We start from the raw sequence: 27,841 nt of genomic DNA, 5'->3' as shown, positions 1-27,841 counted from the left end.
AGCCTGTCATTATAAATCAGAGGCATCTTCCCAGGCCCTCTCCTGCAGCGGTGTCTCTGTGTTGTTCTGCTGTGGCACACAGTCCCCTGGGTCTCCCCGGGACTCACGGTTTCCATTGGGCTTTTCACGTGACCTTTATCATCTCCTGTTCAGCAGTTGCATATATTAGGATTCAGGCCTTTGGCAGCCTCATTTTGAACTGTCGGTGCCAACAAGTCAAAGCAAGGAGACCTACTTGAAATGCTGGTCCTGTGTGCAAGGTAGATGAGTCCTGGATTTAAAAGCAGTGCCTTATAGATCATCCCCACTGAAGTCCCTCGTGAGGACCAGGGCAGTGCCTGCAATCTGCTTGGTGGGAAGCAATGGGTCTGGCTTGGGAGTTGACAACCATAATTCATTTTGAGACAGCAAAAAGAGAGAGAGAGAGGGAAAGGTAGAGGCCTTTAAGAGTTAAATTACACAACTCCCTTTTTATTTTTAAAGTCAGTGGATTCCTTGTTGCCTGTTGCTGAGAAAGATAAATTGATACCACATGTTGCTTCCAGACAAAACCCTCTCTGTGTTCCAGGGGAAGCACATGCAGCTGGTGTCTGGGTTAGTGGGCAGTCTTTACAAGGTAAACATGGGTTGGAAGGGGCCGGAGCAGACATAGGGTAGCAATAGTTGGGAAATTACCAGCTACTCTTGAGTGGCACAGCACCTTTGAAATACTTTTAAGAGTTTGAAATCTCTTCCTGGAAGGAGCCCCCCCTCTCACCTTCTGGCTTCAAGTATATGATGCACGGAAAACAGTAAGTGAACATTTGTGATGTCACTGCTTCCGTACGTGGGATCTGACGGTTGAGAGCCTCTTTTGTGCTTGGCACTCGATGAGTAATTTGCATCCGTACTTTCATTTAATCTTCCCAAAGATCCTAGAGTTAGACAGAGAGGGTGTTTTATCCCCGTTTCATGAAAGGGGCAACTGAGGTTAAGTCAATTGCCCAGGGTCACAGGACACATGCCACGGCCACGACTCCATCTCCGACCTGGCTGACATTGAAGCCTGCCTCCCTCCACTGGCCACATTAAATTGCATGTGTGAATTAGCCACTTTGTAAATATTGGTGGAATACTTATTCATTTCAGGCAGCTTCCCCCGACACTTAATCTAATCTAATCTGTTTGGGGTCCATCTGTCTTCACAACCAGTTGGCATAACTGTAGTGACTGTGTACTTTAGCATTAGGGATAAAGGTGTCTTGCATTAGGAGACTGTCTTCATTATAGCAAGAAAAAGAATTACCGGATTCTGATGAAGACAGTCATCTTTTATGCTGGTTTCTTCAAGGAGAGCCAAGCAAAGGGATCTCCAGGCTCTGACCCACACGGCCGCAGTCAGCCCAACTGTGAAATGTGAGTTCTATCAGGCGGCCTCCTTCATGTACCTGCACATCCCTCCTCGAAGGATTAGGCAGCTGATGGCAGCTGCAGTCACACAGGACAGGTTTGACAGCTCTATTACTAATTACACCTAAAGTGTTTACTGCCCCAGTGCAGGCCTTGCTTCAGTGTAAATCTTTTTGTTAAAGAGAAGATTGACATAAGAATACTCTTCGTTTCATTTTTATCTCTGCTCTCTCTTCAGAGACATTGTGTTACAGTTGCTTGCAGGGTTTTCTACATCTTTGGGCCCAAGTTGGAAAAAAACTGGCATATTTGTCTCTGACAAAAGTTTCTTCCTAGAGATGTTTGGTTTGCTGTCAATTCATCAATCTCTGGATTTCTTAGTAGTGGATTTAAATAACCAGAACTATTTACAGGGTTTTGGGTTGGGGTTAGAGTAATTTATTGGCTCCTTTAGTAACCAAATGTGATGACGGAACGGCCTGAGCTCTAGCAATGGGAGTCTTGGTTGGTTATATTTACCTTATCACCTTAGCCTTAAGGAAAGCACACCCAGCCAATTAACAATGGTCTGCCTCACAATGTATTTCAAAATGTGTATTTAGATGTGATTAGAAAAATCACTCTAGTCCTATCAAACCATTCCTCCTTTACTGTCAGCTCTCAACCCCCAAACTAATGTTACATCTTACAAACTTAGACGATTTGGTATGACAGATGACTTAGTGGAAAACCATAGAATATTTTTGATGGTAGTTTTATAGTTTAAAATGCACACAGTACTTTGGAAACTAATTTAGAGCCCCCAGTGAAGAGGTCTTTAGAGAACTTAAACTACAGATCGTAAGAAGATTTTATAATTGGCTTGTCTCATTTTATAAATTCCATGTCTTCATTCCTGGGATTGAGGTGAGGGAGGGGCGGTTTGAAATCTTACAGAAATCATATCACCATTAACTTCCGTTATCAGGGAAGGTGCTGGGGAAACGTTGTAGTTCTGATATTTTCTCTGGCATTTATTCACCTTCTCCTGTTTCACCGAAATTTAGTTAGAGAACCTGGTAATTAGAATCATGACCTATGAGGCAAAAAGGCAGAATACATTTCTGGTGTCTGACCATATTAGGGTGAGGGGCATTTGAGCTAGAAATAGACAGGGGGCCACATTGGATGGCCTTTGTCAATGCCCCCCCTACCCTTCAGATTATGCATTTTATAAACGGAAGGCTGGGGACTGTGAGGTTGGTGGTGACACAGGTTTTTGTTTGCCTCGTCTTAGTAATGGAACTGGAAAAACCTGTCCGAGTGTTGGGTTGTAGGTAGTATGCCTTAGGGAGATGTATTCTGCCACTAGCAACCTCTAAAACAAGAACTGAGCGAAGATTGGACACTGAAGCTAATCACCCATTTAATAAGTTGGGTTTTGTTTCAGAATCTAAGGGTAGTTTATATTGGTTTGTATGGTAACCACTGTCCTCTCTTTAGGATGAATGCTACGATGGCCACCTTAGTAAAGAAACACAAATGCGAGCTATAGGATGAGCCTTTACTTTCAGGCTTGCTCTTCTGAAGACTTCCTTTTAAAAACATTTTTAGGAAAGACCTACCAAATTATTACCCTTAACTATTTCACAAACAAAATTATAGTCATAGGATTGTGCCTTTGTATCCTTCTTCTTTCTTAAAAGTTTCTTTTTTTAGATGTCAGCACAGATAGCACGATGACTTCTGTCTAATTTGGTGACAGACCTGGGAAAGGTTGCAGAGGAAGCATTGGAGTGGACTTGGGAAAACAAGTTTCAGTTTTGGTTCTTATAGACACTAGCTGTGTGACCTTCTGTAAGTTATTTAATTTCTCTCAGTCTGAGCCTTCATATATATGATGAGGGCACCAACTTTGCCGGTTTACTAGGAGGATTAGAGTCGAGGAATCTAAAACCTCTGGCCCAGTAACTGATGGTGCTGTAGTCAGGCAGGCTCTCACTCTTCCCTCTTGCAATTAGGGACCTGGGCCCTGACAGGCTGTGGTTCTGGTCCTCCGTGTGGGTATTCCAGCCCCTTTACCACAAACCCCTACAGAAGCTTAATTTCTCTCTCCAAATTCCTAACCAATGGTAGCTTGTAATTTTATAAAATTACACACATACATTGTTGGGGTTTAGAGTCGTAGAAACAGATGACCATTAGAAAATCCATAGAGAACATTTTGGAGGTCTCTAAAGTGTTTCATTTTCTTTCTTACTTGGTTTGGAATTGCGAGACTTAAAAACGCATTAAAAAAAATCTCTAAATGCTTTTTAAAGGGGGGGGGTGGATAACTGGGTACTTATGATTGGTCATTGTTAATTCTGGGTGTTGGTATGAACTCTTTCCAAAACCTAGAGCAAAGGGGGCTGGCCAGGGGAGGGGTAATTGGGCTAGCGTCTACATTGCCCCCACAGAGCTTCAGGACCACCCTGTTTTTTCAATGAGAAGCTTGAGTTTAAGTTTTTAGTTAATATATCTAGTTGTCTGAGTACTCAGTAATAGAACCACCTCGCACTTGCCTGCTTGTTGAACCCTGCAGAGTGAGTTTTAAGAGCATGCTTCATATCTTTATTGAGAAGGTGTTTTACTTTTTAAAGAAATGTGATTTCTGAACCATTCATAGAGATGCCATTATTCTTTTATAAACCATAAGAGTAAAAGGGAAGCAGGATATATAGTCTCATGGGCAACATTTGTCTCACCAGATATGCGGCACATTGCCTGTTTTCTTCTCTCGAACGCGTCTTTGCGGCTGTTGTAGAAACGCCGAATTATGACCCGTGGTTGCTGATGCTTAATGCCCAGCCGGAGCTGCTGGGCATCCTTGCATGGGAACATGTACACGGGAAACACTCTGAGTATTTTGGGTTATTTACGTATGGTGAAATCCTGCTCACTTTCTATGTTTTAAAAACATTCTGGTAGAACACATGTATTTGTATCTTCTACATAAATACAGTTGGTGATTGCCAATTTTTTTTTAAACTACGGTAGCTTTTAGAATGGTTTGTATTTAATAGACAGCAGCAGGCAATATCTTCTGTCTTTTTAACTTGCAAATAAAAACTCATCTGGCCCGCAGGTGCTATTCCAGGTGTGGCAAATACCATCAACTCCTCTCTTTTACTGCACGTGAGGCATTTTCAGATGAGAATGAGCCCTCCCCAGGCGATGACCCTGTGCTTTATAATAGCAGTAAGAGCACCCTGACTTGGTAGCGTGACTGGCTCCTGAAGTATATTATCATATATCATCCTTACGTCATCCCTATCAGGAAGGGACGATCTGGATGTTAGGGCTATGGTGAAGAAGAACTGAAGTTGTTGCAGACAGATTAAACGATTTGCTCAGGTCACATGGTTGGTCGGTGGCAGAGATAGGACTGGATCTGGGTCATCCCTGTTAACTGGGCTTGTCTACCAAGCCAGGAGGATTCTTGCAAGATGGGTGCAGTTGTGAGGTTTTCCAGGATATTTTGCCCTTTTTCTTTTCTTTTTTTAAGTAAACCTTTCAATATAGAATCGTTTTAGATTTACAGAAAAGTTACAAACCTAGTACAGAGAGTTCTTGATGTTGGGTATCCACGTCAAGTCTCCCCTGTTGTTAACATCCAATCTTAGTTTGGTACATTTGTCACAACTAATAAACCAATGTCGATACGTTATTATTATTAACTAAGATCTGTGCTTTATTCAGATTTCCTTAGTTTTTGCCTAATATCCGTTTTCTGTTCCAGCATCCCATCCAGGATACCACATTATATGTAGTCATCATGCTTCCTTAGGCTCCCTGTGGATCTACTGGACAGGCATTTAAAAATGTTCCTTATCTGGGATTTGTCTGCAGTTTTTCTCTCATGATTAGACTGGCATGATGGGTTTTGGAAGGAAGACCGCTGAGGAAGGTGCTGTTTTCATCATACTATAGCGAGTGCCTGTTATCAACCTGACTTTGCCCTGTTGATGTTGATCACCTGGCTGAGATGTCAGGTCTCTTCACTGGAAAGTTACTCTCCCCCACCTCCTCTTTCTATACTGTATTCTTCGGAAGGAAGTTATTGAGCTCAGACCACATTGCCTTGAGGAGGGAGTGTCTGTATAAATTATTTGCAATTTTTTTGAATGGGAAACTTGCCTCCTTCTGTCGACTCAGCAAATCCTACTTTACCATTTTTTTCTTATGCTTGTGAGACAGGCGTGAAGTTGTGGCAGGAGGAGATGGAGTCGTAGAAAGGATCGGTAACAATTCACACCAGTTCTGGGTTCATAGAAGTGGTTAAGAAAAGGTAGATGCTGCCTCTGTACTAGAGGAGGAGGGGACCAAAATAGAATAAAATAGCCCCCTAAGTGATTAATTATCCTTAGAGAGCCAGGGAGGTTTATTGCAAAGTGCAGGGAGAAATGGTGTGGTAATACATGATAAGTGTGAACTTCAGTATAGGAAGTACAATTACAGAAAGGACAATAAAACTTGGGAATTTAAGAAAAACAATGCCAATGAGCTCCTACATCCCCAGCATTTCCTGGATATGAAACCATCTCCCACCCTCTAACTATGGAGCTTGCCATTTTCAATACTGTCATTTAATACCAAGCCAAGGAGGGTCATGCAAAGCCTTTTATTTTTTTCCTTAGCCTCTGAGGTTGCTTTAAAAAATGAGTCTGATTAGTAACTGTTTCTTCTGAGTGCTCAGTTTGGACCATTCTGGCTCATCTGCATTGTCCCTTCTCTCTCTGCAGAACTCTATCCGGCACAACCTGTCGCTGCACAGCCGGTTCATGCGGGTTCAGAATGAGGGGACCGGCAAGAGCTCATGGTGGATCATCAACCCCGACGGGGGGAAGAGTGGGAAGGCGCCCCGGCGGCGGGCCGTCTCCATGGACAACAGCAACAAGTACACCAAGAGCCGGGGCCGTGCAGCCAAGAAGAAGGCAGCCCTGCAGACCGCCACCGAGTCAGCAGACGACAGTCCCTCCCAGCTCTCCAAGTGGCCCGGCAGCCCCACGTCTCGCAGCAGTGATGAGCTGGACGCGTGGACCGACTTCCGCTCACGCACCAATTCCAATGCCAGCACAGTCAGTGGCCGCCTGTCCCCTATCCTGGCTAGCACGGAGTTGGACGACGTTCAGGATGATGACGCGCCACTCTCTCCCATGCTCTACAGCAGCTCGGCCAGCCTGTCTCCCTCCGTCAGCAAGCCGTGCACCGTGGAGCTGCCCCGGCTGACCGACATGGCGGGCACCATGAATCTGAACGACGGGCTGGCCGACAACCTCATGGACGACCTGCTGGACAACATCGCGCTCCCTGCGTCCCAGCCGTCGCCCCCCGGGGGGCTCATGCAGCGCAGCTCCAGCTTCCCATACACCACCAAGGGCTCCGGCCTGGGCTCCCCCACCAGCTCCTTCAGCAGCACGGTGTTTGGCCCCTCGTCTCTGAACTCCCTGCGTCAGTCTCCCATGCAGACCATCCAAGAGAACAAGCCAGCCACCTTCTCTTCCATGTCGCACTACGGCAACCAGACACTCCAGGACCTGCTCACGTCGGACTCACTCAGCCACAGCGATGTCATGATGACCCAGTCGGACCCCTTGATGTCTCAGGCCAGCACCGCTGTGTCCGCCCAGAACTCCCGCCGGAACGTGATGCTTCGCAGTGATCCAATGATGTCCTTTGCCGCCCAGCCTAACCAGGGGAGTTTGGTCAATCAGAACTTGCTCCACCACCAGCACCAAACCCAGGGCGCTCTCGGTGGCAGCCGTGCCTTGTCAAGTTCCGTCAGCAACATGGGCTTGAGCGATTCCAGCAGCCTCGGGTCAGCCAAACACCAGCAGCAGTCTCCTGTCAGCCAGTCTATGCAAACCCTCTCGGACTCTCTCTCAGGCTCCTCCTTGTACTCAGCTAGTGCACACCTTCCCGTCATGGGCCATGAGAAGTTCCCCAGCGACTTGGACCTGGACATGTTCAATGGGAGCTTGGAATGTGACATGGAGTCCATTATCCGTAGCGAACTCATGGATGCTGATGGGTTGGATTTTAACTTTGATTCACTCATCTCCACACAGAACGTTGTTGGTTTGAATGTGGGGAGCTTCACTGGTGCTAAGCAGGCCTCATCTCAGAGCTGGGTGCCAGGCTGAAGGCTCACTGAGGAAAGGGGAAGTGGGCAGAGCAGGTCAGTGCCCAGTGCTATGGCATAGTAATAACAGGGGCGGTGGGGGACAATGGCTTTCCTTTACGTGGTGCACAGTAACCTGGCTCCCAACCAGTTCATTCTGAGTTGTACCAGCAAAACAAATAGGGCTGTCAGGTGCCCCTCCCCACAGTTTGCTGACAGCTCGGGAGTTTTACTGCCAGTAAAAAGAATACACATTCAGAGGTTTCATTTTTCTTTGTATCCAGTCACCCTCGCTGACCTATGACACAGGTCCCCCTACTGGATGGATGGATGAGGATAGAAGGGATGGGAGGAAGGGGACCTTAGGCCACACAAACATCAAGGTTAAGGACGCAGCCAAAGGGCTTTCTTAGGCTCTCAGGTCCAGCACTGCCATTGTCCATCTTCGATGCTACAGTTTCTATATCTTTTTTATCCAGCAAAGTAACAATTTTTAGGTGCTTCTAATTTGACAGTAGACTATGCTTTCTGGACTCTTTCATACAGGAGTATTTCCACCAGAAGCAAGATCTGTTAGATTCTTCACCATTAGTACTAAGCATCTTTATTAACACTCAGGATCTAAGCATTTAAAAGAGCAAAAAGAATTAAATAGAAAACAGAAGTTTTTAATGTGAGAGAGCACTTACTCACGTGCTTCTTTTTCCCAACGTATAAATGGTGTCAGATTCCAAACGGTGACAAGAGTTGTGAATGGTGACAGAGATTTTTTAAATTGTGGCATTTTAATTCTGTTGGAACCAGAGAGATCATGCAACGTGATGTGGCAACAAAAGAGAAGCATTTGACTGGAATCGGAAGTTGAGGGTTCAGTTCCACTTCTACTGCTTTCTGGTTGCTATTGGGAGTGTGTCACTTGGCCTCTGAACCTCAATTTCCAGTTTTATAAAATGAGGATAATAGCCCCTGTTACTCCACAGGGTTATTGCAAGAATCAAATGCACTGAAGTGTGTGAACGTGCTTTGTAAAATTGCAGTGGGCTGAAGTATGTGCGGTGTTATTAGGTGCACATACTGACTGACACATGAGTAAGCAGGGAGCCCAGAGAGGTTAAGTGGTCTGCCCAGGGTCACACAGCTGGACCCAGAATCCCTATTTCTGGAATGGCTTGAACCATAATCGTTCTTCCTAATTATCTCTAGATGGTAAAAATGAGAAGTGCTCTGAACCGGAGCCAGAATCAGTAGGTAACATACAAGCTTGCCCCAGAACTCTCCTCTTCAAGTAGTAAGATGAGCACTGGGGTCTTCTGCTATAACACATTTGTACCCCCAGACCCTCCCATGTTCAGGGGCTCTTTTTATGCCCCAGTTCCTTTTTTTTTTTTAATATCAGCAAGCTACTTACACTCTTCTTTATTAAGTGGTGTGAAAGAGAAATGGGATTCAAAGCCATAAAAAGCTGAGCCTTGTTTAACCCTCTGCCCTGGTGAAGGAATTATAAGGGTCTCCTGTGATGAGCTCATCCCGTTCATGGGTAGTTGTCGAAAGTGGAATGTCGAGAGTGTTGTGATGCTCAGCTTCTCCGCTTTCCCAGGCAGAAGCAGGTCCCTAATGGCACTCAGACATCTGTTTCGAGTCATTTAATAGCCCTTGAGACGGTAAAAAGACTGCAGCAGAAGCTAAGAAGGGTGACAGACTTCCGTACTGCCAGAACTCGGACTGGTAGAGACTTGCCTTGAGAAATTTAGATATTTGGCTTTTAGAAGAACAGTTTGTCTTCCTTTAAGAAGAGGAATATGATTGTGGCTTCTGAAGACACAAGTAGGTTTTAATTTTGGTTTGGTTGTAAGGAATCCACTTTCTAGTTCATTGAGAAGAAAATGTGCCATCAATTTTTGTCTTATTTTTCAAGTGTAGGTTTTCCTTTTAATTCAATAGCAGACTTTTCTTGTGTGTGTGTGTGTGTAATTCTAAAAGGTGGTATAAAAATATTTTAAGGGAGGGCTTCCCTGGTGGCGCAGTGGTTGAGAGTCCACCTGCTGATGCAGGGGACACGGGTTCGTGCCCCGGTCCAGGAAGATCCCACATGCTGCGGAGCAGCTGGGCCCGCGAGCCATGGCCACTGAGCCTGCACGTCTGGAGCCTGTGCTCTGCAATGGGAGAGGGCACAACAGTGAGAGGCCCACGTACCACAAAAAATACATATATTTTTTAAGGGAGATTTAAATACTTATGTTTAAAAAATATATTTAGTGAATTATTATTTTGATAATAAGTAACTAGTTTTAAGAGTACATAGTTTATTATTATGCCCTTTTGGAATCTTAGGGTAATTTAGTCACCTTTTTCTCAAAATATTTTGGGTGTTTTTGAGGAGATTTTTCTTAAGTAAAAAATATGAAAAGTCACCAAATTTTCCTGAAAGTAAACCAGCTCAGTATGACCAGAGCAAGAGAAAGAAACATCCTGAAGACTGTGAAGGGCTTTGAGGGAGTCTGGTTTCTGGCTTTAGGATTTCCATTTTGCTTTGGAATAAATGGCTCCACTATATAGCCAGGAGCATGTGTGGCCTAATGTATATTCTTACTTTTACAGTAAACTTGTGGCTATCGCTTTATTGAAGATTCTCCTGAATTCACAAAACAGGACTTGGGTCACAGTCTCAGAATTCACTTCTCCCAAATTAAGCACCTCAGCTTCCCAAGACTTGTTCTATAATGACTTTCTTGGTTTGACTTTTTTTTTTTTTAAGCCAGTAGTTGTGGTATTCTCTAGACTCACTTCCTGCCTTGCTAACTGAAGGTCATGTGACCCCGAGTGGGTGCCGGAGCAGTTCTGTCCAGTTGACAGACAGTCTTGCTGGAGAGCTGTGGTGAGATGCTTCTCTGGAGGGGTGGGTGTTTCACACATGTCATTCATTTTAGATCACGTGTGAAATCCTTTGACCTACAGGTCTATCTGGAAAAGGAAAGAATAACTGTACCTCTTTGTGAGTGCCAGCTACTGGGGTATGAGGGGCACTTGCTTCTCTCAGGCACTGGGGAAGCTTGGTGTGCATGTGTACCGATTGGCAGCAGGCATGGCTGTGGGCAAGTGTGGTGGTTTCAGGGCTGTGCCTCCAGTAAGCCCTCCTGAGATTGACATGTGTCTGTTCTGGCAGGAAAGCAACGTCAGTTTCACTGTAGTTTTGATGTCAGAAGACGCCTAAGTTCACATGCTTTTTCGTTCATCTTCATCTTTTGGCATCTGGAGACCCCATTAGGGAGCAGCCCCATATTTAGTTGCGTTTTAAACAACTTTATGATAAGGATTGGAAAATACTAACTAGGAAAAGCCCGGGTGGAGAGCAGAGAGGTAGTTCTCTTCCTGTCTGTGCCACTGGCCATGTCACTGATGAATCTCTTAGAATAGTAGGTTTCTCATCTGTCAAAAGAGGACAGAATCATAGAGTTGGGTTTTTTTGTTTGTTTTTGGGTTTTTTTTTATTTGTTTAACCAATAAGATTTGTTTAGTTTTTTAAATTGAATTGTAGTTGCCATACAATATAGTGATTCACAGTTTTTAAAGGTTATACTCCACTTATAGCTATTATAAAATACTGGCTTTATTCCCTGTGTTTTTCAACATATCCTTGTAGCTTATTTTATACCTAATAGTTTGTAACTCTCAATGCCCTACCTCCATCTGGCCCTCCCCCTCTTCCTTCTCCCCACTGGTAACCACTAGCTGTGAGTCTGCTTCTTTTTTATGATATTCACTAGTTGTTGTATTTTTTTTAGCAAAATCATAGAATTTTAAGGGTGCATAGTATGTATAATTTTAAACCTGAAACCTAGCATTCTGTCTGTGAACTTGCCACCGTAAGGGATACGTGATGACATGGAACTGTAAAGGAACAGTGGTATACCAGTGTGGCAACAGCAGGTCCTGGTGTTGGAGGCCGTTGAGAATTTAAATTTAGGCCACTTCCCAGAAGGAACAAACCTTTGATACTTGTTGGACTGATGTTTAAATGCTGTGATTCCATTATGTCTTTAAATATTCATGTTGGGGGATAGGACTGATTCTAACCAAATACAGACAATATCATAGGCTACTCATGTGATGTTTCTTCTTGATGTACTGATAGATATTTCCATTAGGGAATATAACGTGCGGTACGTACTGCGTGGAGAACGTACTCTGTTACTTGCACTTGTGAACTGTTGTCTAGTCTTTGGGTATAGTGTGCTAGCCTCAAGAATTCTGTACCTGCAGGGATCTTTATTCTTACTTTTTAAAAAACCCAAAGTCTGAACTGTCATTCATGGAGAGAATGGCTGTCTGGATGTTGCTAGTGTTGACAACAGTGAAAGAAAATTGACAAGAGCCCTGAAAAGACGTTTTCTGTGCAGAGGCTGGTACACTCCTTACATACACCCCTTTCCCTGGAAAGCAGTGACGTCCAGCGCTAAGGCTGCTCTTCCTGGGTCTGTCGGGTTTTTTTTTTTTTTTCGGTACGCGGGCCTCTCACTGTTGCGGCCCCTCCCGTTGCTAAGCACAGGCTCCGGACGCGCAGGCTCAGCGGCCATGGCTCACGGGCCCAGCCGCTCCGCGGCATGTGGGATCTTCCCGGACCGGGGCACGAACCCGGTCCCCTGCATCGGCAGGCGGACTCTCAACCACTGTGCCACCAGGGAAGCCCGTCTGTCGGGTTTTTAATGCGCCTTTGCTCACCACTGGCCAGCCTGCTAAGCATGGGGACAGAGCCTGAGTGACTGCTGCTCTTCATGCAGTAGCATTTATAGATGGCTTTCTGGCGGGTCTCTTTTGGCCACAGAGCTTGTGTGGAACATAAATAAGTGGAATGAAAACCACCAGAATTACTACTGGAACTTCATGTACACTTTAAGCTCCCATTAAATGCTTCTTTTCAGAGTGTTCCTAATGCTCAATATTCATCTTATAAATAATGTTCTCTGTAAGTAGAGTCTTCCCCCAGGGGCCTGCTTCTCATAGGCATACCTTTCTGTATAGAGATGGGAGAAGGGGGCTTGTTGGGACCTGCCTCTGTGCCATGGCCAGAGAGGTTGGCCTGTCAGAGGTCCCCCATGGCCCTGGGGCAGGTAGCAGGATGTTTGTTCACTGCTTTCTCTTCCCAACTTGGAGACACGTGTCTTAATGCTGGATTTTCATTCCAAGATGGAGATCCCCCACCTTGCAAGAGACTTCACCCTGGTTTTGTTGGTATGTTCATTTAATTTGAAAATACTGCTTTCCCCTATCCTCCAAATTATTTTGAAGTTTAAAATTTTAAAAACTAAAATGAATTAAAATTTTGTATTGTGAACTAGTGACAGACACTTCAGATATTTAGAGGTCCCGTGGGTCGGTGTTTCTCAAAGTATTTCACAGAATACTCAATCCTCAGGATATTCATGGGTATTAAGTGGAAAATAGATTCTGTGGTCAAATGTCTGAGGAACGCCATGTTAAATAAAGTTAAATAGGGTTGTTTCCTGCAGGACTTCTCAGAGCCTTAGAAGTTAATGTATGTTATGAACCTTCTAGGATCGGATTGCAGTGTCTCCTAAGTTTATCTGACATCTCGAATCAAATCCTTCTTCTCCCGGAAACCATAGGACCAGTGTCCTAAGGAACCCCCTAAAGAAATCCTGAAAGAGGTCAGCAATCTCTTAAGAACTAGGGATTCTTTGCCCTTTTTCCTCTTGATTCTTACTGGAGCTTTTTGTACAACCTTGTCATACATCAAGCCTTTCTCAGCCACAGAGTGGGTTCTACTCTTGGATGAGCTAGCCGCCTGGCAAAATGGTAGGTCCCACGTTGGTAGAAGTGCTCAGGAAAAGTCTGAATTTATTAAACAAAATTTGTTTATTGAGTACCTGCAGTGTGCCGGGCACAGGGGATAGAGGAAGATAAAATAGGGTCTCACCCTCAAGGTGTGCATGGCCTGGCTGGGGATGTGGTGTGGTGGTGGTGGTGGTGACAGTGACGGTGACCATTGTCCCGGGGAAAAGACTGCTTTCCATGCAGGGGTGGAGCAAAGGACCCATGGGGCAGTGGCAACCTTGCATGCTTGGTTTTCTGGGACAACCCTGCTTTTTCAGATGTTCTGTTCCGTTATCACGTGGTCTGTTCCACCTGTCTTTGGGGGATAAAAACATAGGCTCCATGCTGATAGGGCAGAGTTCAGACTAAATCCAGATGCTGGTTCATGTTAAAAGCCCTGCAGGAGACTTGCTTTTATGTTTGATTTCTAGAACTGGTTCATCATCACAGTTGAATGTGAGCCAGCCACCCACTCCAAGATCACTGTCCCTGGGGCTCTGCTCCGAGGGGAGATGTGGATTTAAAAAGCCTCCCCTGCAGCCCACCCCAAGTTAAATAATGTCTTTGTGGTACAGCAGAGGACCTATGAATCTGTAGCAGAAGGCTGCCATTTTTATGGCTATGTGTCATTGAGTCAAGCCACTCCATTTCTCTGAGTCTCAGTTTCCTTGTCTGTAAAATGGGGCTAAAACGAAAACCTACCCCACAGAGCTCTTGTAAGGACTATCTCTGATATGACCCAATGTCCTTTGTCAACTTTTTAAAAAGTTACTTAATGTTTATTGTTACTTAAAATGGTTCCAGAGGTTAATGCAGAATTAAGGAAAGCACCAAGCCAGTCTTACATTGTTGGCACAAAGAGCAATTACTTTCCACGATAAACTAGAATCAATTAGGTTTCTTTTCATTAAAAAGGTATAGCAATTGCCTGTTGTGTGAAACCTTTGATGTCCCCTAGAAGTCCTGCCTGCCAATTTAGGGGTACCCAGGACAGGGGCTATATTTTCACTAATAAAAAGGACCTTCTGCCACAGACGGATTGGGGAGGTTCATATATGGTACCCAGGGTGTTCCATTAATATCTTTAAAGGATTGCCTGAGAAATCCTAGCTGTCTGGCCTCCGCTTTCTTTCCTTAGGGAGGCTGTCATATCCACTCTGTGCTGAGGGGGGAGCCTCGCCCTGCCCCGTTTCTGCTTCCTCAGCGTGGAGCCTCTTCCTGTTGGGAGGGAGCCTGGAAATCTGATCTTCCTTCTCCACTGCCAGGCCACCGTGGCCACACAGAGAAATAAAAAGCTGCTCCAGTTCTCCTAGGACTTCTTGGGAGCAGAAAGATTGCCACACAGCGAATGGCAGGATGCTGGCAGTGGTCTGGCCATGGACCCCACCTCCCCAAGAGCTGGTGGTTTACCGCCCCCACCCCTGCCGTCACTGGCTAATGTGACACAATTTGGGGTTCAGAAAAATATGGTCACTGTATATTTAAGATCTGCCAACTAAGTTCAGTGAAAACCCAGAGAAACTGGTCTGTTCTTCTCCAGGAGCTTTCCTCCCAGAGAAGCGAGACCAAGCCTGGAGGTGAAACATACCACCCAGAAGAGCTACTGCCCACTTGGTTGCAGGTGTTTTGTTTCTGTTCCCAATAACAGATGTGAACCTTACTCTGTAATTCTAGACTTTCCTGTTTTTTAATAACCTCTTTTTTTGCTAAAGTCTATGACATTCATTTATTAAAGGATGAGAATTACTTAGTCATGAAGCCCTCAGAGCATAATTCCAGTGTTTCTAAGGATAAAACTTTAACTGCCAGTCCTGGTTTGATTGACGGTTTGCATATCAGTATGTTCTCTCTCTCTGTCTCCCTCCCTCCTTCTCCCCCTTCCCCTCCCCTTTCCCCTCTCCTCTGTCCTCTTTCTTTCTCTCTGTTGAAAGACATCTGGACCATAAGATTTTTTTTGTTTTAAGTATTCATGTTTGTGTGGAGTGTTCAGTTTGACTCCTTAGTGGAAATTAATGGCCAAGAAGAGGCCGGAAGTTCTGAGGTTGAATTTATAAATTAATTTCCACTGGGCTTCTGTTGGTGTACATGCCACTGTAATTAATTGGAACTTCCATTGATCACTTGTGTCTTCAGAAATGATTGGAAAGCAATAGAGCCCAACATAAGTAATCAGAAAATATGTGTTGACTGATAGACCTGTTAGAAGGTATCCCGTAGTTGGTAGTGTCCCTACCGCCTGAATGCACTCGCTGCCCAGCCCCGGTCAACTCAGGTTGTCCTGCTGGCTGAGGTCGGGGTGGGGGGTGGAGAGCCGAGGTGGGGAGCTCCGAGCACGTACCGCCAGGTGCCGGTCAGGCTGAGCGGGGAGAGGAGGGCCACCCACCATGTGGATCCACCTCACTCCTGGGTCTGCACTCCCACCGGACTGCCGCCCTCAGGACAGATGGGCCTCTGTCTCTGTTGATCTTGGAGCTACGCTGAGACCCTCCTTTCTATTCCTTCTTGGTTTCCTTCCTCTGTTGCACTGGTGTGGTTGCTGCCTCTTGGCTGCCATCTGTGTTACCTGCATGTCCTGGTCATATCTCACAGGTGGATGAGTGGTTTGGACTATTTGTGGAACTAAAATAGCTGATTTTGTGTTTTCGATTTCAGAATCACTTCTGGAAAGTTTAGATTGTCTTCAGAACCCTGCATATCTAAAGCAGGAAAAAGAAGACTTTGGAGACCTCCCTCTTTTGTGCTTGGTAGCTGGACCCTTAGACGGGCTGGAGCATTACGGCCACACTTGCACTCGGTCCCAAGGGAGGTAGGGCATCCCAGCCCAAAGGGATAGCTGTACACTCCCAATTGTCCCCATACCTCCTCTAGCCAGTAAACGCAGTGAGGAGTCACAGGATGGGGCCACACCCAGTAAACATAAACATTGTGATATTCAGGCCATGGTTTATGGCTCTAAGTATTTCCTCCTGGAAATACTTATTTCCTCTAAGTATTTCCCTTGTGTTTCTAAATGGTGAATCACTTTAGCGGTGACAGCAATTTGAGAGAGTAGCGTGACTCTTAATTCGGGGGGCTGGTAATAAAGAATGGGTTTGGTAGGATGGCAGAAGGTAAATTCTTTATTAAATCCTATTTAAAATTTTATTTTAAAAATAAAATAATTTGGATGTTAAAACTGTGCCTTGTATTGGTCCTTAGGAGGTTTCATCTTATAAGAAGTATGAGTTTTTTCTCATATTCTTCTGAATAGAAACTTCATCAGAAGCCATCCTCCTCCCAAAAGGGGATCATTAAAATTCTAGGTCTTGTCCCATAAGCAGTAGGTGCTGCTTGGATTCAAACGAGATTAACTCTTAGCAAATGCGAGTCTGTTTAAAATGCTTTGTGGAAGCTGTAAGGCTTAAAAGGGTGTTAAGCATTTGAATTGGCAGAGAGGAAGAGAGGGCTGTTCCAGGAGCTGGCTCATTCATTTATTCAGCCAACATTTATTGTGTGCCTCTCCTCTGTTTCAACTTTCCAGGCTACTTGGGACATCAAGAAAATGTGTCCCTGCTGGAATGTGCACTTCTTGTGGGTAAATACCATGTCTAAGACAGCGCTCTTGAAATAGTAGATGCTCCGTAAGTGTTTGGTTCGATTTGAAGGCTTTGCTCTGCCCTCAATATATTGGGACTTCAATGTGTATGAAAAAGTAACCATTCTGGGCACTATGTGATGAGGTGCCAGGTAATGGCTTAGGAGTTTAGCAGAGGACAGCCTGGGTCCGGTGGGGCTGGAAGAGCCATCTGGATGTTTGAATGGGGAGAGCAAACCAGGCAAAGGCACTGAACCTGACCCATCAGATCAGCAGGAGTGGGTGTTAAAGCGTGTTAAGGACAGCAGAGCCAGACCCCCAGGACTCTGCCAGCCAGGGTTTTGGAGTATTATAATTAAGGCTAAGTAACCACGCATCCAGAAAGGATCCAAAAGCCCCTTAAAGTCTTTGGCCTTAAAAACAGTTCTTTAAAAGATTATAATCCAGAACTTTGCAAGTTGTGCTGTGTGGTTTGAAAATCTAAGAATCTTAAGAAAATCGGAAATCTCTGCGACTTTGCTCTTGACAGTAAATTAACAAGTATCGTGTTTCTGCTATTGCAGTCACCATATTTGACCCCGGATGCGCAAAGAATATTGGTCACCATAATCTCTGCAGAGACAGAGACAGGACATTCTTAAATTTGTATTAATCATCATTACTCCCTGCAGTCTGAGCAGCAGGAAGTCTGCGTCTCTGTGCAGGTCACTCCTGCTCTGTGTCCCTCAGCTGTGAAGTGCCAGGGTGGCAGCTTCTCTCCTCTTCCTGTGTTTATCAGCACAGCACACAGGCTGGCTGGAAGGGCAGTCCACACTAGATCCAGGTCCTGAAGCGTCCTGGAGGCGACAGCTCTTCAGTGGCCTGTCGCCAGCCTTCACGGACAGGCTTCAGCTGCCACCTTGAGAAGCCCAGGAATTACAGGAGGTAGCTGCAAGCAGTGCTTATACAGGTCATGCTTTTACACAAACTAAGCTTTAAAAAAAAAAAAAAAAAAGTCTAGCTGAGTGTCTTTCCAGTATCTTCCTGAGTGTCACCTTTGCCATGAAAAGTTTAAGCTTCCCTGTAACATCCCACGTTCTCCATAAGTACTTACTTGCCCCTTAGAAAGCCTGTGAGCTGCCCTTCCTAGAAACCTGATTTTCCTTCAGGGAGGCTCCTCAGCTGTGTACAAATTTGGCCAGAATTTCCATACCTGTTTTCTTTCCCCTCGTAAACTATTCAGCTTCTAAAATGGCAAGTTGACAGCATTTGCTAAAATGGATTTTTATAGAGCTGCACCTCCTAATTCCCCTTCTTGGGCTGTCTTGGAGGATGGCTCTGTTCGGCCAGCCTGGCAGGCAGAAGGCTGCATTTTAATCAGCAAGGCCCCTGCAGTCCCTGAACCCCAGGTTGGTTTTCATGCACTTCCCTAAGTCCTTGTTATCGCCCATTCCAACCCAGAAGATTTTGAAAAATTAACCAAATTAAGCCAAAGTGTCGTGCCCATTAGGTGTTTCTTGAGCTGCTTCATGTTTAGGCCGTGAAGATGAGCTCCGAGGGAATTGCTTTCATTTTGGCTCTCCGACACTGGCCGTGGCTGCCTTACCCAAGCCCTGCAGAAATGCTGTTTTTCCTGGGGTGACACCAACAGAAGCCTGGATGCTAGCAGTTGTGGCCTGTGATGGACTGGGTGTCCCTCAGACCCCTCTGGGGGGAAGTAGAGATGGTGGCAGGCAGGTATTTCTTTGCCCTCCGGTAGAAACATTCATACTCTGAAACCCACACCTGTTCTCTGAACTCCACATGAAGTTTCCCTGTCAGATCAAGTGAATATCAATTCATTTCCTTTTCTATCCTAAACGTTCCATATTTAGTTCCCAGCTTGCCCCAGGGGTTGCAAGTTTGGCTTAAATTACGTTTAAAGAGTGAGGAAAGTGATATTTCACTTTAATGTTGAGTTTCAGGCAGACTTTCCTCCAAAGATCTTTCAGTTTTAGCTAGGAACGCCATGGATAACCTGTATGGATTTGCAGATAGGAGAGTTTCATCCCTGTGGCTCGTTTTCCTTCCCTGTCATATTTGGTATTGGGGTCCTATTCCTTTCCTCTCTGCCAGGAAGATGAAAACACTGCTGAGAAGTCCAGATTTGTCACAGTGGAGTTGAGCTGTGGGAGGACAGCAGCAGGAACATTTATGTTTTATTCCCAGTTTAAAGTTGATGGGGGTTGTTCGTTTTGTGTACAGTTTCTTGGAGGTGCTGCCCTTTCTTAGAACATCATGTGAGTTAGTGGTGATAATTTGGTTTCCCCATTTCATTTTCCCTGCATCAACAGCCTGATTTCAAACTTAAGTGTTGGGCAGGGAGAGAGAGGGAAGAGATTTTTCTCCCTGTTAGTGAAAGTCGCTGATGGGACGGGACAGTGTTCGCCTATTTATTGTTAGTTGGCCCCATTGCCTAGTAACTGTGAAGTGATAGCTGTAATTCCCATCAGCTGCAGGCTTCTTTTTCCTTCCAAAATTTTTGCTTAATCTGATGTGTTTTTAGACTCATAAGGGCATCAACATACACACGTAAACTTCACAGTTAACTAAAGAGTCTTACTCAAAAGAATGTCAGAGTGGTGAGAGCACCAATCAGAAGCAGGGAACTTGTATCCAAACGAAGTATCGTTAAATCCCATTAATGTGCTCCCTCCATTTTTTCAGTCCTTGATGGAGTCAGATAAACATGTGCAAACACTGAGCCATCAAAGAGAGGTTAAAAATCTAAGGCAGGTGAGGGGCCGCTGTCCTTGTGACGATTTTTGATCGTAAGGTCTTCCTAGTGAATGGTGAATCTGGTGTTCCTCTTAGAAGGGTGATTGCATTTCCTTTCTGTTTTCACAATATTTTACAAACAAACTGTTTGCCTTCTATCACAGAGAAACAAGTTGCCTTTCTGTCCTGTGGAGTGGGGGTTTCTCTGTTAATAACAATTTGTCCTCTGTGACAAATTTAAACTTCTAAACCTGGGCCAGGCGTCTCCCAGTTGAACCGCCAGGCACAGGCCGTTTCCTGTGAGACCTCGGGGGAGCTCCAGGATGTAGTGCCACAAGGGGCCCCAAGCCCATTCTGCAAAGAAGGAAAGAGTGACGATCAGTGCATTCCCTTCTTAATGATGAAGTTCCCTGAAGGTTCTGGACCTTTGGATGAGACTGTGATGGTTGTTGCTCTAGACTGCCCACTCTGGCCTCCTGCCCCTGGTTTCAGGGCCGATGCCCTATTCTGCTTAGAACGATGGCACGTTGGGGGTTGTAGGTGCCCTCTGCCTTCTTCCCTCCTGTGCTGACCCGGCGCCAGCATTAGAGCAAGCTGCGTGCCCTGCCTTTGTACTTGGAGAATGAAGTGTGTCACCTTCCCAGCATGCACTGGTTTCTGTGGCTGAATAATTAACACCAGAGGGAACCGGGGGATGGGGTCTGGATTAGGTAATACTTTACACCTTCTCTCTTGGCACTTACAGTTAGGTCAGGATCGGGACTTGGGGACCATAGTCACCTGATGACTAATTGCCTGGTGATCTTAGGTTGTGGTTTATTAAGTGTTACTGTGAAGGAAAGAACCAAATCCCCTCCCAAAGAACCATGTCTACACCCCTGTTTCTTCATGCCTCAGGGGTCCCAGGTAGAGTAGCTAGAATAGCACTGGCTCTGGCAGGTTAAATACCTCACAGATACTGAGATCTGATATCGTTTTATTACCTTTTCTCCATCTGAAATCAACAAGCCATTATTTTATAGTCTAGGACAATATTGTCTAGTATCATTACAAAGCAAAGAATACCTCCAAACAAAGCCATCAGCCAGGGAAACGAAATACTTGGGGAAGGGGTGGGAAGAAGGGGCCTTTTCCTGTTTTACTGTCTCTACCTCTAATAAAACAACCTAAGTTCTTCTGTTTGGAGCTATAGCAAGAGTAATTATGACCGTAGGTATGTAATATTACGAGTACCAAGTCCTGCTGTCTTTCTGAATATTGGTGGTGAGAGGTAAGATTGCCAAACAGTCCAGCCACAGAACAGAGTTGTACACTTGTGAAACCTCCAGGTGAATTTAAGATAATATCTTTTTTAAAGGAGAGAGAAGCAGATGTACATAACGTGTGTGTGTGTGAGTGTGAGAGAGAGAGAGCTTATTGATGCATTTTTCATTACTTGTTCACCTTATCTGGTGAGAAGACCCTGAGGTTGCTTCCCTACCACTTTTCCATTTCTTGGCCTAGAGCCATTTTTCTCCTACCATGACAGCTGACACTGTCTCCATAAACAAAAGGTCTTGAGGCCTGTCATGTCAGTTCCTTTAGCTACATCTCTATGAGTGAGTGTGTGTGTGTGTGTGTGTGTGTGTATATATATATATTTAATTCTCTAACTTTTCCGGGCTCAGTGGTCGCAAGAAATCTGATAAGATTTGTGTAAATTCAGATGCTTTGAGAGGATTTACCGTTTGAAGGTGGCTGAGTGCATAATAATAATACCAACAATAATAGTGTTGTTAATTTTTAAAGGGATGTTTTGTGGGAGGTTTTCTGGGCCATATGTATGCGTGATATAATTGTTTTTCCTCTGCAGGTTTTTAATATAAAAAGCGAATTCCTAGGACACCCCACTTAGAGATTACTTCTCCTTTTATAGTGAGGGAAGTCAAGATGACCCCAACCACGCCACTTAGAGATTACTTCTCCTTTTATAGTGAGGGAAGTCAAGATTACCCCAACCCAGCAGTGCAGACCGATGAAGCCTTTGTGGAAAGTGGCCATTTCCACTCCCCTGATGTTGGGATATCAATGGGAAGGGTGGTAAGCAAGGTCACTTAGTCCTCATAGCCGGGGGAGGGGGAACCAGAAGAGCCTAGCTGGTCTGCTTGGGGTGACCAGCTCCCCTGGTTTTAGCATGCAAGTCTCGTGTCCCAGGAAGCCCCTCAATCCAAAATTCTAGAGTAAAACCCCATCTGCACCCCTGGCCTCCCTAACTTGGAAGGGCCCGCTGAGGCACCCCGATTTGCCTCGCTTTGTTAACCTCCACAAGTGAATGGCCCCATTTCCTCGAGGCTTTTTAACGTGAGGGCGTTTTGTTATCAGGCACGGAAATACGGTAAGTGATCTCCAGGCTTTGTCCTTAGGTTTTCAGCCCTTTGAAGCTAGTGCAGCAGAACAGCTTGACTTGCAGCACCCCTGGCCCAGAGGCAGGTGAGGGGCCGGAGGCTGAGGAGACGTGGCCTGGAGGGCGCACTGCTGCTGTTTGAATGTCCTTAACCGTCTCTGGTTTTCTTCTCTCCTCCTTTAGACCCTCAAACTGACACAAGACCTACAGAGAAAACCCTTTGCCAAATCTGCTCTCAGCAAGTGGACAGTGATACCGTTTACAGCTTAACACCTTTGTGAGCCCCTGCCGTTTCCTACCCCAGCAGAGACTGTTATCGGCCCCTTACCCCGGGTGAAGCACTTACCCTCGCACAGAACTCTCTCTATAAAGTATGCAAAACCTTCCTTGTACGGGGTGACAGCCACCTGCCAGCGAAGGACAGCACCCTGCCAGCACCACCCACCCTGTTCAGAGCACACCGTGAGCCCGCGGGCCATTCTGTGGTGTTTTAATATCGTGATGGTTTATGGGATGTTTTAAGTGTTGTTTTTGTGTTTGTTTTCCTTTGACTTTGAGTTTCTCACATGCATTAACTTGCAGTCTTTTTATGTTAAAATATTAATCATGCTTCCCCTGGCAAATTAAAACACAGAAGGAAAATGTTGTACCAGCTACTATGCTGGCTTTGGGTGTCACAAGCATTCGAGCCCGTAGAACTCCCCAAACTAACACATTACATAAACTAGAGGGGGGTTTTCTTTCTTCTTTCGTTTGGTAGAAAACTATCCTTTTCTAAAAACTGAACAGTGGCACAAGTGTCTTCTGTGTGCACCGGTCCAGGACAGAGCCCTGCATCGGCAAACCTGACTCAGAACCAAACCACGTGCTTGGCTCTGAGTCAGGGTGGTCGGGGGATGAGACCCCGGCACCTGGTCTGCAGTTGCCAGATCAGTAGGGCCTGTGGTCTCCTGTCAGTATCCTCAGCTAACACAGTCAACAGTGATGGTATGTTGGTTAGAAATTAGAATTTTTCAAGGAAGAAATCAGCTCAGCTGTCCACTCATTGCCAAATGCCACTAACAGTTTTAGTTTTAAGGAGAAAAGAAAAGAAAAAAAAAAGTAGTCGTGTTTTTCTTTGCAGAAGAAGTGAACTTACAGGTGAACATTAAGCCCGCAGTGAGAAATGTGTGGAAAGTACAAACCCGAGTCACTATTTTTCTAAATGTGCACCCTTGATTATTTTCAGTCTTGCTCTGTATAATCTGATCTAGTAGACGTGTATGAGTGACAAGCAATAGCATACAAACTGATTTCTTTTTAATATAAATAAGCTTAGATTGTAATTGTACAAGTGTCACAATGGAAGTACAAGATAGGGCAGTTTTGACCTCCCCACACACACTTTTCCTGCTTCTATGGATTTCATTTTTTTCTTTTCAAAAAGTTATGGTGCTGTATAGGTGCTTTCTGTTTAACCTGAAAAGTGTGATTATATTAGTTACCCTCTTTGGTAGACAGAATAGTTGGGAACACCGTTGGTACATATGAAACTGGTGTAATGATGCTCTGATTAGCACAGCATATGCATACTTCTCCAAAGTGATATATGAAGACTCTTTTCGTTGCATAAAAAGCATTAGGCATAGAAATGTATAAATATATTTTATCATGTACAGTACAAAAATGGAACAGTCTGCATGGATGTTAGGGATACAGGCTAGTATTTCAGCACAGACCTCCCTGCATGAGTTCTCGCTGATGCTTGCACCGTGCAGTGGGCACTGATTCCCTTCCACCAACACAGACGTGCCACCCGACCCCCTGCACCCATCACCAGCCACCAGGGGCCCCTTTGTGCACCTTTGCTTCCTGATTCCTCTGGGGGTGATATTGGTGGTGATAACAGCTCCTAGCATAATGAACGTTCCATTTGGTGTTGCCACTTGTCTCTCCCGCCTCGCTTGGGCTGTCATGTTTGAGCGATGGCCCTGTTGATTTCACCCTGCTCCCTACTGAATCTGTAAATTGTTGTGCAATTTGTGGTTATAGTAGACCTGTAGCATATCACCTTTTCTAAACTGCTACAAGTTTATAATCTTCATTTTGAAAGTACGTATAATTTTTAAAAATATGTATTCTATTCACGTGGTCTGCTTGTCAGTGAGACAGACTTTTGCTTACTGTATTCTTTTGTAATAAAGCTAGCCACTTCCTTGATTTCTTTGGTAGTCTGCTGTACACAAGAACTGTCAAGTGTCAGCAAGAGAGGACTGCCTCTCTGGGTCCCTAAGTGGTGCAGCCCCCTGGGTGGAGACATAGTTCGGAGACAGTGGCAGCAGCTCAGGGACGGGGGCGAGTGGCAGAGGGGTTTTGGATATTGGGGAGAATCCGAGTGCTTCCAACACGAGGGCCCTGAGAACTTCTCTCCTGAGCTCAAAGAAACAAGAAAACTAACAAAATAGCTACTTGCCTTTGCAGTTTTATACACCGTGGGAAATACTTTGGGAGTAAGAAAGGCAACCCTCAAATGTGTTTTGACTTTTAAAGTGTTGAATTCCTTTCAGACATGTGGCATCTCATTTATTCTTTTTTTTTTCCCCCCAATGTTTGTTAGATTTCAGGCAGAATGTTTTACAAAATGTCCTAGAACCGGATTCTAATTTAATCTAAAACAGCTGAGGGAGGGACAGAGCGGTATGAGAGCAGGATAGCCACAGAGCAGATCAGGAAAACGGAGAGGGAGGGGTGCTTGGAATTTTTTTCTTTTCCTTTTTTTTTTTTTAAGTAAGTCAGCATCTACATGTAGAATGTCGCGGACAGCTGAGATCAGGGCAAAGTGTAGCGCCAGCATCAGGCCTAGGAAGGGTCAGGCAAGAATGGGATAGTTAAGCCTGTCCAGGATCACAGCAGGCCCACTCTCACCCTTGGCCGCCCACCCAGAGGCCAGGATCCCTTAGGCTGAGTCCGAAGGCAGTCAGACAGGGCAGAGGTGCCACCTAAGCCCTCTCCCTCTTGTATTTGAAGACCCTGCTTTCAGGAGGGGCTTACCGATGTCCACCGTGTGGAGTTCTGAGTGCCAAGTGCCCTCACAGGAAGTCTTCTGACCTGGAGTATCTCAGTGGAATACTTGGTAGTCTCCGGGAGTCTGGCGGTTGTAATGTTTGCATCCTGATAAGAACTTTCGGAGTCTACACTCAGCCTCTAAATAATCGAGGGAGCCTTCCACTTTTTGATGGGAAATTTAGAAAGAAGAGTAACGATGTTGAAAACATGACCCGAGCTCCGGGGTTCTATTCTCTTCAGGGCTCCGGAACCAGATACATTTTACCAAAGTTACAAAAGAGCTTTATCACAAGCCTTCACTGTCCTGGCGTGAGTGAGGCCTGACCGCCAGGTTCAGAGTATCCCATTAACTGTGAATGAATCTGAGGTCGATTTCCTTTATCCTTTATTGCATCCCCTGCAATGTAATGACTGCCGAAACATATTTTTTTAAATTTTAGAAGTTTGTCTCTCCTGTTAACGGGAAGAGCGTGCACACACGTGTAGTAATGGTGGACTCTGTGTGTGTGTGTGTGTGTGTGTGTGTGTGTGTGTGTGTGGTGGTGAGTTTTGCCCTGTGTGTGTTGCTCCCCCACCCTGAGGAGAAGACCTCTTGGCTCACTGGTCAGGACAGGTATGCCCAGTCTCAGGGTGTCATTTCAGGCGGCTTCTGAAATTGTTAAAGATGGTAGGGAGTCTATCTAATGAACCCCACTTAAAGAATAAGGAATATTTGAATCTCTTGGAAAGGCCGTCAAGAGGAAAGCAGTCAAACACCCAGGCCCAGTTTTCATGCTGATGCCAAGGGCTGGTGAGGGGAAATTTAAAAGTTACCCTTTCTCTCTGAAAGCAGAAATAAAATCCTGACAGCTCCAGACTCTGATTTCTTCTTTCTCAGTGTATTTGGGGAACATTGTACGATTAGGTATAATATATTCTTTTTTAATTAAGAAAAGCAAAAAATTTTGTAGAAATACAATCACTGGCAAAGAGGTATGAAAAGGCCAGCCTCTCCTGGAGACCAGGGGCGGCAGGGCACAGCGAGGGGAGAGTGAAGTCCTTGTGAAATCATGTCTGTCAGACAAGATCTTAACGCAGATGCTCAAGTAACTGAAGAGTGCAGTCGGCCCTCTGCATACACGGGCTCAGCATCCTCGGATTCAACCGACCACGGATCCGTAGGGCCGACTGTACTACACCATTTTATATAAGGGACTTGGGCATCCACAGATTCTGGTATCTGTGGAGGTCCTGCAACCAAACCCCCACGGATACCAAGGGGTGACTGTGTATTATATTTGATCTAGATCTTTAGTGGGTAACATTTTATGCAGTTCGAATGAATGAAATATTTTCCTCTTGTTTAGTTTTATTTGTATGTATTTTTCTTTGTTGAATGATTGGTTCCGAGGCCTCTGCCACACTCCAGAAATATTTGTGCGGCTGCTTTAAAAAAAAAAAAAAACAACTACATGTCTGGTCACTTATTTCTCTAAAATTATCTCATTGCCTGGCAATCAATCTTCTCTCAATACACTTGTCCTAGTACATTATGTACATGCAAAATGTAAACAGATGTGAAGGAGGACCAGAAAAATTAGTTAATATTAAAAAAATGTACATTTTGGCTTCACATGTTTAACTTTTTTTTTAAGAAAAAAGCTGCATGAATGGAAAAAAAATCTGTATACAGTATCTGTAAAACTGTCTTCTTATCTGTTTCAATTTCTTGCTCATAACCCATGCAAACTAGAACTCATTGTGGTGCCTGGCCATATTCAAACACCTAAGAGTCACGCAGTTGATACTTTGGTTTGAAGCACCTCATCCTTTCTTTCAAAGCGAACACTATCATAGTGCATTCTTACTGAGGATTTGTCTATCCGTATGTTGCCATGAGTTATCTCTGCCACCTTTCCTCTCAAGAATCAAAACCAGTTTGATTTGGGAATCTTCTCCTTTCCAAATGAAATAGAGATGCAGTACTTAACTTTCCTTGGTGTTTGTAGATATTGCCTTGTGTATTCCATTTAAAACCGTAATCTAGTTTGTAAAAGAGATGGTGACGCATGTAAATAAAGCATCAATGACACTATCTTACTCCGAGAAGTTTTTTGTTCTCCTTCCCCCTTTCTTTAACCCGAGGAGTGAAATAGCTGAGTTTATCTCAAGGTCTTCCTGTGGAAGAGGCACAAAGCTGGAAGACTCTATCCTGAGATCTCTAAACTAAATGAATCCTGCAGACTTTTTCTCTGACCCACTTTTGACCTTCACAGGCAACCGTACAATTTAATAAAGCAGATTTATGGCATTGTTCATGGTGGCTGATAGCCACTTTTGGCCTGCCCTGAGTCAGGTTGCCCTGGAGGAGCTTTTACATAGGGAGGCGGGATTTAAACTCTGTCTTCCTTGGGTGTCAGAGGTTTTGACCTGTCACAGTTTTGGCCCTAAGGAGGTCCTGCTCACGTGAGTCCAACAGATGAATGTCGGTCATCACGGTGCCCTCCTTCACATCAAAGTCAAACACAACGCCTAAGGCTGCTGGTGGCAATAGCATAAATATTTCCTCTTAGCTAAGTTAGGGGGAACTCCACCCTACTGTAAAACTATACTTAGTAGCCTGGGTTGTGGTTTTCCTATTAATAGACGTTATAAAAATCATTCAGCTTTTGGGTTCAAAGTCCTAAGCAGCACGATGGACTCTTACTTCAGATCAAGTAGGTAAAAAAGATTTTAAAGTTTGCCCTTTGGGATAATTCTA

At 44.9% G+C, this 27,841-nt stretch overlaps 1 protein-coding gene across 2 annotated transcripts in view; it reads left to right on the top strand.

Annotated features, from left to right (window-relative positions):
• Window positions 1–23,136, top strand: part of FOXO3 (forkhead box O3) — a 113,510-nt gene extending 90,374 nt beyond the window's left edge. The window contains exons 2-3 of one of the 2 annotated variants that reach the window (XM_065888549.1): window positions 6,153–7,588; window positions 22,240–23,136. In XM_065888549.1, the coding sequence (XP_065744621.1) occupies window positions 6,153–7,553 (1,401 nt within the window). In that variant the 3' untranslated portion in view covers window positions 7,554–7,588; window positions 22,240–23,136. The remainder of the gene's footprint in view (window positions 1–6,152; window positions 7,589–22,239) is intronic. The other variant, XM_065888550.1, reaches the window with a different exon arrangement.
• The last annotated feature ends 4,705 nt before the right edge of the window (window positions 23,137–27,841 follow it).

Source organism: Phocoena phocoena, chromosome 12 (genome assembly GCF_963924675.1).
Source record: "Phocoena phocoena chromosome 12, mPhoPho1.1, whole genome shotgun sequence".
NCBI lineage: Eukaryota > Metazoa > Chordata > Mammalia > Artiodactyla > Phocoenidae > Phocoena > Phocoena phocoena.
The sequence above is the reverse complement of the archived record's forward strand: the minus strand, read 5'-3'. Positions and strand labels throughout refer to the sequence as shown.